The following is a 9,331-nucleotide window of genomic DNA, read 5'->3' on the forward strand; positions in this document are numbered from 1 at the left end:
AGATCACTGTACTGCATGGCTCGACAGGGTGGGACACTGATGCTCCATGCCCGGTCTCCAGGGCCCTGTGAGAGGAAAGGAAGGACCCAGGAGGTTCCCACTTCAATCTTTAGGCTGCACCTAGAACACGGACAGGGGCCAGCAGTACTGAAAGAGAATATGGCAAAGCTGGCAGAGATACAGTTAACAGACCCTGGGGTGGATTGGGTTTGAAGGGCAGGAGACAGAGAGGCACTGAAACTAGTTATGAGTTTGGGAGAGAGAGGAGGTAGTGGGTCTGGCAATGGTGGCAGCGAAAGTATAAGTAAGTGCGACAGGATCCACATGGAGCCATCAAACACACGGTCAGAGTCTACGTCACGTGGCCCTATGGGAACAATTCTTTTCTATATGATAACAGTTTGCATGCCCATCTCTCCACAGACCTGGGTCTCCTGGTTGACAAGTTCCATGTCCTGAGAGTCTGGGACCTAGCACATAGCATGCGTACAATGCAGAAAGAAAAATGGAAGGAAGAAATGAATGAATGGATGACAGCAGCTCCCAGGTCCTGCCTGTGGATTCCCAGACCCTAAAGTCTTATAGTTCAGGACTTTCAGGGCCCCTTTAGGGGCGGAGACATCCTCCTAGCAGTGGCAAAGAGCACTGTCATCCACACAACAGGAAAAGATGGAGAAGGACTGGAGTTGGGGGACCGGGAAGAGGAAGGGGAAGATTTGAGCAAATAAACACCAAGTTAAAGTTGAGGATCTACATTCTCACCATCGGCTGCAAATCAGTAACAGGGATGCATGAAGTCTCCAAGAGAATAATGTTGGTCTTATCAACAAAGGTAATAGAAGGGAAGCCCTGGTTCTTTTAGTTCCTTTAACCCAAGGGAAAGGAAAAAAGCACAGGGCTGCTGGGAACCCCCTGTGATCTCCACTTCCCGCCCCCCCTCCCCGCATCATTCACATAACTCTTCTCGTATAGCCCAGAAATGTGTGTGTGTGTGTTAGTCACTCAGTCCTGTCTGACTCTTTGCAACCCCATGGACTGTAGCCCACCAGGCTCCTCTGTCTATGGAATTCTCCAGGCAAGAACACTGGAATGGGTTGCCCTTCCCTTCTCCAGGGGATCTTCCCAACCCAGGGATCATATCCAGGTCTCCCACAATGCGGGCAGATTCTTTACCATCTGAGCCACCAGGGAAGCCCAGAAATATGGTTATCTCTAGTTATGTCTCCTATAAGATTTCATATGGCCTGGAATTATGTTTTTCAGGAACTATTTGTCCATACTCTTCTTGGCTTCCTTTGTATTTACAGCTAACACTGAGCTATATGCACTGGTATAGCTGTACCAATTTTTAAAATATTGAAACACTTGTGTTTGGACTATGCTGGTGGACTAGTGGTTTAGAACATGGGTTCGATCCCTGGTCTGGGAAGATCCCACATGCCACAGGGCAGCTAAGCCAGGGCTTCACAACCAGAGCAGCCCGCAGGGCACCGAAGAGCAGCCCCTGCTAGCAACAAGTTGAGAAAGCCCACGTGCAGCAACGGAGTCCCAGTGCAGCCAAAACAGATAAATTATTAAAACCAACAAGCCAAAAGAAACACTTGGGTTTGCGTTGCTGCCGCAAACCACCCCAAGTGCTTTCTGGTGTCTCAACCACACTCTGACCTCACCTAGACCTCCCTACAATCTGGCAACGGAAGGATTAACACTTGGCAGAGCCAGACCACTCAAGCCAGCATCCCACACTATGCCAGTTGTCCAGTATTTGAAATGTCACCACGTGGGGCCCTTCTCAGCTTCCATCAGCCCCCTGGATGACGCCAACCGTTCTGCCACATCCAGCTCTAGCCCCTTCTCCCCACCAGCCCCACTTCCCCTGAGAACTCACCAGGCTGGGCTGGTAGCACCTGGAAGTGTGGGTAAGGGCATGGCCTGCCCTCCGGGGTGCCAGAACTCCACGCGGAAGGCCCCTCCCCAGATGGGTGCGGTCCGAGGGGCTGGCGTGGAGTCAGACACAACCACACTGGCTGGGAACTCGGGTATGTGGGGCCCAGGGCTTCTGGTAGCAGCCTCCTCTCCAGGCCTGGATGTCCGAAGATCAGTGGGTGGGCCTCTGGGGACCAAGGGTGTGCCAGACTTGGGCCATAATGGGGGGAAATCTGGCAAGTTGGGTGGGTAGTCAAGTCCTGGGATCGAGAGGCTGGGGTGGGCTCCGGGGGTCCCCCTCGCCGTCTCCGCTGTGGGTGTCGGACAGAGAGGCTGGATCTCTGTAAGTGGAAAAGGCTATTGGCTGCGGGGCTGGGGCTGGAGGCGGCGGGTGGCCCGGGGGCTGGCTCGGTGAGGGCCCGGGGCCGCGGCAGGGCGGGAGGCTGCCCTGAAAGCGCTGCTGGGCTGCACCTGGCCGCGTGCAGATCGGGCGAAGGCGGCTCTGGCTGGAGCTGTGTCCGAGGAGCGGCAGGCCTGGACGGGGGGACTCCAGTTTCGGGGTCAGCCTTCCTGCCGTGCCACTGGAAACGCCTTCTGTAGTGGTGGTGCCGGTGGCGGTGGTAGTGGACGTGGCTGGAAACCTGCGTTTCCCCCGCGGGCACCACTGAGTCCAGAGAACGGGGCCGGGAGGCCAGGCGAGGCGGAGCCGCCCTCCCCGCGGGCTCCCCGTCGGGGCTGCAGTAGACCAGGGGGTCGAAGTCACTGCTCAGGGAGCTGCGGAAGGTGGAGCTGCTGCCGTGGATGCCCTGCAGGCTGACGTCCGTGCAGTTGACCACCGAGTCGCTGGAAGAGCCGTGACAGGGCCCGGAACTGGAGTCGCTGGCTGGCCCGTCAGCCAGGTAGCCGCTGCGTTCCGTGCGGTAGCTCTCTCCGGACCCGCTGCTGTCGTGAGGCCTGGTCCGGCGAGGGGGCGCGGGGCAGGTGGCCGGGTGCTGGGAGGTGCAGCGGAGGTGGCTCAGCCCCCAGCCCGGCGCGTAGGGGCGCGGGGCCGCCGCCAGGCGCTGGGGCTCGCCCGGAGCCCGGGGGTGTGCGGTTCTGGGTTGGCGGTGGTGCCGGGTGCCCACGCCTGGCTCCTGGGACGGGAGGAAGGGGCCGGGCCGGGTGGGCCGAGCCACCGCGCTCCGGGAAGGGCCCAACAGGTAAGCAGCGGGCAAGTGGTAGTGCGCGTGGCCGGGGTGCTGGCGAATGAGGTGGAGCCTCCGGCCTGGTTCCTGGTAAGCTCGAGAGGGTCCCAGGGACTGCGAAAGCGAATCTCCCTCTGGAAGAAAGAACCAAGAGCATAGGTGTTTGACTCCACCGGCCGACGGAGGGTACATTCAGGAAAGTGGGGCTCTATTGCACGTCTTCAGCCTGCAGTCGCCCACAAGCTCCGTCAGAGTCTGGAGCACCCAGGATGCTCCTTCCCTGCCTGCGCCCCGGGACGCCATTGCCCCTTCCCATCAGCTGTCCCCTGGGGGGTTCCGCTGAGCACGGCTCCTCCCATCAACTGTCCTTTGGGGGCCACCGTGAGCCCACACTGAACCTTTGGGTGAATTAGAAAAAGGCTCTGTTTTCGCCAGATACTTCCCTCTCATCTTTTAGAAGATGGTCATAATATCCTGGTTTTGTTAGAATAGGATACTTTATTGCCAGAAAAGTGGAGTAATAAATATACCCATCGGCCAGATTTAGAATCAACAAAGCTGTCATGAAAATACACAGTAAAGCTGTCTGCCCGGCTCAGGGGAGGTACCCTCAACCAGCGCACAACTTCTATTTTGTAAAATTTTATTAACTGCTGTTGTTGTTTTGGCTGCACTGGGTCTTCATTGCAGTGTTTGGGTTTATGTTTCTTAGTTGCCCTGAAATGTGTGAGATCTTAGTTCCCTGACCAGGGATCAAACCCACATCCCCTGCATTACAAGGTAGATTTTTAACTACTGGACCACGACGGAAGTCCCAAGGGCACAGCTTAGAGAACAACTGAGGCAGTCCCGCCTTCTGCTCCACTTCAAGGCAAACCATTTGCCCAGAAGGCAGCCCCTTCTCTACCCATCTGCCTGCACACAGGGGAGCCCTTGGCCCACCTCCTACCTACGATGTTGAACATGCAGAGGGGGCAAGTGCGATGCTGATGCAGCCAGGGGTCCACACAGGTACGATGGAACTCATGGAGGCAGGAAATGACCCGGAGCTCCTGGAGAAAACAGGGTCAGAGCCAAAGTTGACGGCAGCTACCCCCGTGGCTAGGAAGCAGGGCATCCCTGACTCCCTCGCCCTCCCCTTTTTAAAACTTTGTTTATTTTTGGCTGCACTAGGTCTTTGTTGCTGCTTACTGGCTTTCTCTGGTTGTGGTGAGCAGGGGCTACTCCCTTGTGGTGCATGGGTTTCTTGCAGTGGCTTCTCTTGTTGCAGAGCACGGGCCCTTAGGGCACACAAGCTTTAGAAGCTGTGGAGTGGGCTTAACTGAACCTGTGGCATGTGGAATCTTCCCAGACTAGGGATTGAACCCATGTCCCCTGCATTGGCAGGCAGTTTCTTAACCACTGGACCACCAGAGAAGTTCTTGGCCTCTCCTTTATTGCCAATACCTGCTTTCAAAGAGCTCCTAGCACAACAGAACAAGTATGGGCTTTGGTATCAAGAGAATCTAGACTTTTGCCACTGCATATCACCTTGGGCAAGTTTCTGAACAGTTTTCTTGTGTAAAATGAGGCTAAAAAACTAATCCACCCCCACCCTTCACTGTCATGAGGGTGACAGACGATGCCTCTAGAGCACCCACTGCAGAGCTTGGCATGTGGTACACACTCAACAAACAGAAGTTCTCTTTCCCTGGAAAACCAGGAAAATGACCAAACCTCAGGGTTGTCCACTCAGGATACACAGGACACAGATGCAGACCACACGCCCACACCAGCTTCACCCGCCTCCCTCTCCAGCCTGGGCACAGGGGCGAACCACAGCCTGGCCTCACCTGGCCCTCGGAGAACTCCTCCAGGCAGATGGCGCACACCGGGGCGGAGCTGCAGCTGCTTCCGGAGTCTGGCCACTCGTTCCGGGCGCCCCGGCAGCCGGCCCGGTACCTCCTGGTGGTCAGCTGGCTGATGGCCCAGGCTGTTCGCTGCTGAAGGGGGTCCTGGGGAGAACAGTGGGCCAGAATGGGGCCAGGGCTCCTCTCCCCGAACCCCTGGACCCTGCCCTGTGCTCAGGTCCCGGTCACGCAGTTAGGTCACACGACCACTGGACCACCTGGGGAGTTTATACCCTCAGAGTCCTTCCATGGCCCTGCTAAGCATCCCCATCCCATTCCCCCATGCATACTATTAACTTTCCTTCCCTTGATGACCCAGGAGAGGTACTTTTCTCCCAACTGCCCCACCTTAACATCGTATCCTGAATATCTAACAGGCACATCCAACTTCACAAGCTCCACATTCCTAATCCCATGAATCACCTCAACCACACACTTGTCCTTCCCCAGTCATCCTCCCCTCAGTAAATGGCAATTCTGTTCTTTTAACCCCTCAGGCCAAAAACATCGGGGTCATTCTTAACTATTCTCTCACCCTCCATGATCAATTCATTAGAAGACCTGTTGGCCCTGAGGTTCTATAGAAGTGATGGTTCCAGGAGTTAACCTTTTCTCCTAATAATATTTTGCCCATTTAGAACTTTACTGTTAAGAGTGGAAGAAAACCCCTATGAAGGAAGATCCATTCATACCATGGAGTAAGGATGCTTTGGGCATGGGTAATAGCTGGTGGTAAGGCTGTGATGGTTTTGATCACTTGTTAAGGAATGCTAAGGGGGATCTGGATTGACTGGAATGCTACCATCTGATGGGCACTTGGGATCTTGTGTTTTTGAACACCAGGGGAGTAACTGTGGGTATGGTAGACCCGTTTTATGGAAATCTACAGAAGGGAAGTGGAGAAGGCAATGGCAACCCACTCCAGTACTCTCGCCTGGAAAATCCCATGGATGGAGGAGCCTAGTAGGCTGCAGTCCATGGGGTTGTGAAGAGTCGGACACAACTGAGCAACTTCACTTCCACTTTTCACTTTCATGCATTGGAGAAGGAAATGGCAACCCACTCCAGTGTTCTTGCCTGGAGAATCCCAGGGACGGGAGAGCCTGGTGGGCTGCCATCTATGGGGTCACACAGAGTCAGACATGACTGAAGTGACTTAGCAGCAGCAGCATAGAAGGGAAGGCTGTGTCATACAATGTTATGATCCATTAGGGTGGATGGAGTCTTCCTAATACTGGCACCAAATACACTGAGTTAATCTTTTTATCAAATAGATTCATTAACTACAGTAAGTCTCCGATTCTTGAATGGGTTATAGGTTTTGCATTTTCCCTTTTAGTTTACGAAAGTAGTACTACTAATTCTCTTATTTCAAATAAAGAAAGAAAAAGAAAACCTGTTGGCTTTGCCTTCAAAGTATGAAAAGCTCAGTCGTGTCTGATTCTTTGTGACCCCGTGGACTGTAGCCTAACCAGGCTCCTCCGTCCATGGGATTCTCCAGGCAAGAAATACTGGAGTGGGTTACCATTTGCTCCTCCAGGGGATCCTCCTGACCCAGGGCCCAGGGATTGAACCCGGGTCTCCCACATTAGAGGCAGAAACTTTAACCTCTGAGCCACCAGGGAAGAATCTAATCCTCATCACTTTGACTCCTCCCTGAGGCAAGCTACATTACTGTCACCTGGAATCTGGTAATAGCCTCTGTGCTGGTTGCTCTGTCTCCAGCCTTGCCGCCCTGTAATCTGGTCTCACCACAGTGGCATGAGTGATCGTGTTAAAAGTTAAGTCAGATCATGGCTCTAGTTCTGCTCAAAACCATCCCATGGTTCTCATTTCATCCAGAGTAGGGAAAAAAAAAAAAGTCCTGACAACAGCCTAGAAGTCCAATACCACTGGGCCCGCATGAACTCTGTCCTCACCGCCTGCTCTGCCCTCTTACTCACTGGATTCCACCGCATGCCTTCGTGCTGATCCTCAGACATACCAGGCACACTTCTGCCTCAAGGGCTTGCAGTGTCCTGTTTTCTTACCTCAATCACTTTCTCTCCAGGCATCTGCACGAATCACCCCCTCACCCACTGAGGGTCTTTCCTGTAATGTCACCCTCTCAATGAGGCCTTCCTTGACCTTACTTTTAAAAATTAACATTGTTCCCTTTGCATTCCTTCCCCTTTTTTATTTTTCTCCCTGGACTTACCACCATGGAAGGTATTCTATATTTTACTTACTTTGTTGTCTATTCCCACTGGAATGAAAGCTCCCGGAGGGGAGAGAGCTTTTGTCTTTTTGCTCACTGCATGAGCCCCAACACCTGGAATGTGCCTGACACATAACAGGAGCTCTCTATTTGTTGAATGTTTTGTTGAATGAATGAACAAATGAGGACACCTGTGCAGAGAGGCTGCTGGAAATTAACGAAGTCATTTGCAAGCAGGGAGCGGGGGAGGGGACAGAAGGGGGGTTGGTGTGACTGTTTCACAGGCATAAGGCACCTTCTTTCCTTACTTTTCCCTTCCTGCTCCCCACCCTCCCCCACACGCGCTTGCCCCCCTCCACCAGGAAGCCCACCCTGCTCACCGGCCTGGTGTGGCGGGGGCGGCACCGGATACGCAGCACCGAGGCCAGGATGACCACAAAGATGGTGCCCACCACCGTCAGGAGGATCCATACATCGTAATCTGGCTGGGGGAGTGAGCAGAGAGAGAAAGGGTCACACCTGTGGAAGGAGTGGGGCCAACTTGGGAGAAACACAGGAGATACATGGGGAACAGGGGGGCCCCCTGAGTCTCCAAGAAGGGGTGGTGAGGTTGCAGGTGGGGTTAGGTGGTCCCTTTCTGCCTACAGACACTCACTGGGGAGGGTCCTCCAGACGCCAGTTGTGAGAGGTATGATCTCAAGGTCTGTGTGCTGGGGGAAAAGGGGACAGCGACCCCGCTGCAAGGTGGGAGCTTCCCAGTGGGTGGAGAAATACCGGCCAGGCCTCAAGGGGCCCAGGGCCCAGGGTTTCATTCTGGCTCTGCTACTGTGTTCCATGAAACCAAGATGCTGAAAAACCACTTCAGAACTCAGCTGGCCCAATCTGTTCATCCTACCCAGACTGGGGAAGAAACTTGCCCAGAGGAGCACAGCTGGAGATAGAGTTGGCCTGGGGGACTTCTAAGGTCTATTGAGCTCCAGGAGTCTGAGGGCTTCCGTGAGAGTCACACAGGAAAAGGTGGGGGTGACTGCAGGGGCCGGGGCCAGGGCTGGAGACTGGGCCCGCTTACCCAGGTCGGGGGCTCCTTCAGCTCAATCCTCACGTGCGCCTTTCGGTTCTTGTACACAAACTCCATCAGCTTCTCGGCATCGTGACCCCAAATCAACACCACGGGCCACGTCAGCCCCAAGGGCTGCTGCAGCTGCAGGAGAGGAAGTGCCCACGAGGGTGGCTGTGTCCTGACTTCTGCTCCCGCAGCACCTCTCTCTCCCTTCTCTTCCTCCCTCCGCCCCCCCCACCCCCCAGGCACCCCTCATCCAGGGTACCTGCTCAGCAGCAGCACGATCCTCTGTGATGTCAAAGAGGACGGCGCTGGCTCCCCGCTCCCCCGCCATCCGGGCCTGCAGAGATACACAGCAGAGGTCTGGCGGGGGGGTCAGACACAGCCCGTCCACACCCCGGGCTCACCCCCTCACACGTCCACCCCTGCCTAAGGCACACCCCACACCTCTGCACACTCACACCTTTAACACACGCAAGGGGTCAGTAGGGTTAGGGTCCTCCTGCCCCGCCCTGAGCCCAGGGCCACTGCCTTCAAGGACCACATTCAGTCCTTCCTTTTGTAACAGAGCAAATCCTTAACAGGGTTCAGTAGGTGCCAGGGGGTGGACTAGGCTCCAGGCCAGGGGACAAGTAAGATGGCCCTGCCATGGAGGTATCTCTAGTCTGCCTTCGCTAAGAAGGGTGAGAACCGAGAGCAGGGAGTGACCGCGGTCCCCCAACCCCGGGCATTGGGGGATGACCGGTCGCCTGTTCAGAAGGATGGAGAGCTGCTTCAGAACAGAACTGGGCTTTCCAGGGTCCAGCGGTGCCCGACAAGAGGAGGGCGCAGGGCATCCCCTCGCCTCCGCAGCCTCCACAGGCCGATCCAGGAGCCCGGGGCGTGCTCTCCCCAGGGGGTGTCAAGGACAACCCCGGGACCAGCCCATCTGTCTCCCACCGAGGTCCAGTTGGCCAACTCCTCCTCGGCTCCAGTTCGGGGCCTTACTTGAGGCCCCGGCCTTCTGCCCTTCACCCCTCCCTGAGGGGGGCGACAGAGCCTGGGCCGGGGAGGCACCCTAGGGGCTGTTCCCACA

The 9,331-nt window shown here is 55.5% G+C and overlaps 1 protein-coding gene across 4 annotated transcripts in view; it reads right to left on the minus strand.

Annotated features, from left to right (window-relative positions):
* RNF43 (ring finger protein 43) overlaps window positions 1-9,331 on the minus strand; it is a 65,447-nt gene that overhangs the window by 2,139 nt on the left and 53,977 nt on the right. For 2 of the 4 annotated variants that reach the window (XM_043902792.1, XM_043902795.1), the window contains 6 exons: window positions 8,522-8,596; window positions 8,266-8,397; window positions 7,577-7,681; window positions 4,943-5,104; window positions 4,060-4,162; window positions 1,889-3,244 (listed from right to left, as the gene is read on the minus strand). In XM_043902792.1, the coding sequence (XP_043758727.1) occupies window positions 1,889-3,244; window positions 4,060-4,162; window positions 4,943-5,104; window positions 7,577-7,681; window positions 8,266-8,397; window positions 8,522-8,596 (1,933 nt within the window). Of the gene's footprint in view, window positions 1-1,888; window positions 3,245-4,059; window positions 4,163-4,942; window positions 5,105-7,576; window positions 7,682-8,265; window positions 8,398-8,521; window positions 8,597-8,719; window positions 9,330-9,331 lie in introns of those variants that run through there. The other 2 variants (XM_043902794.1, XM_043902793.1) reach the window with 2 other exon arrangements.

The sequence above is a fragment of the Cervus elaphus genome, chromosome 5 (assembly GCF_910594005.1).
Source record: "Cervus elaphus chromosome 5, mCerEla1.1, whole genome shotgun sequence".
NCBI classification, from domain to species: Eukaryota; Metazoa; Chordata; class Mammalia; order Artiodactyla; family Cervidae; genus Cervus; species Cervus elaphus.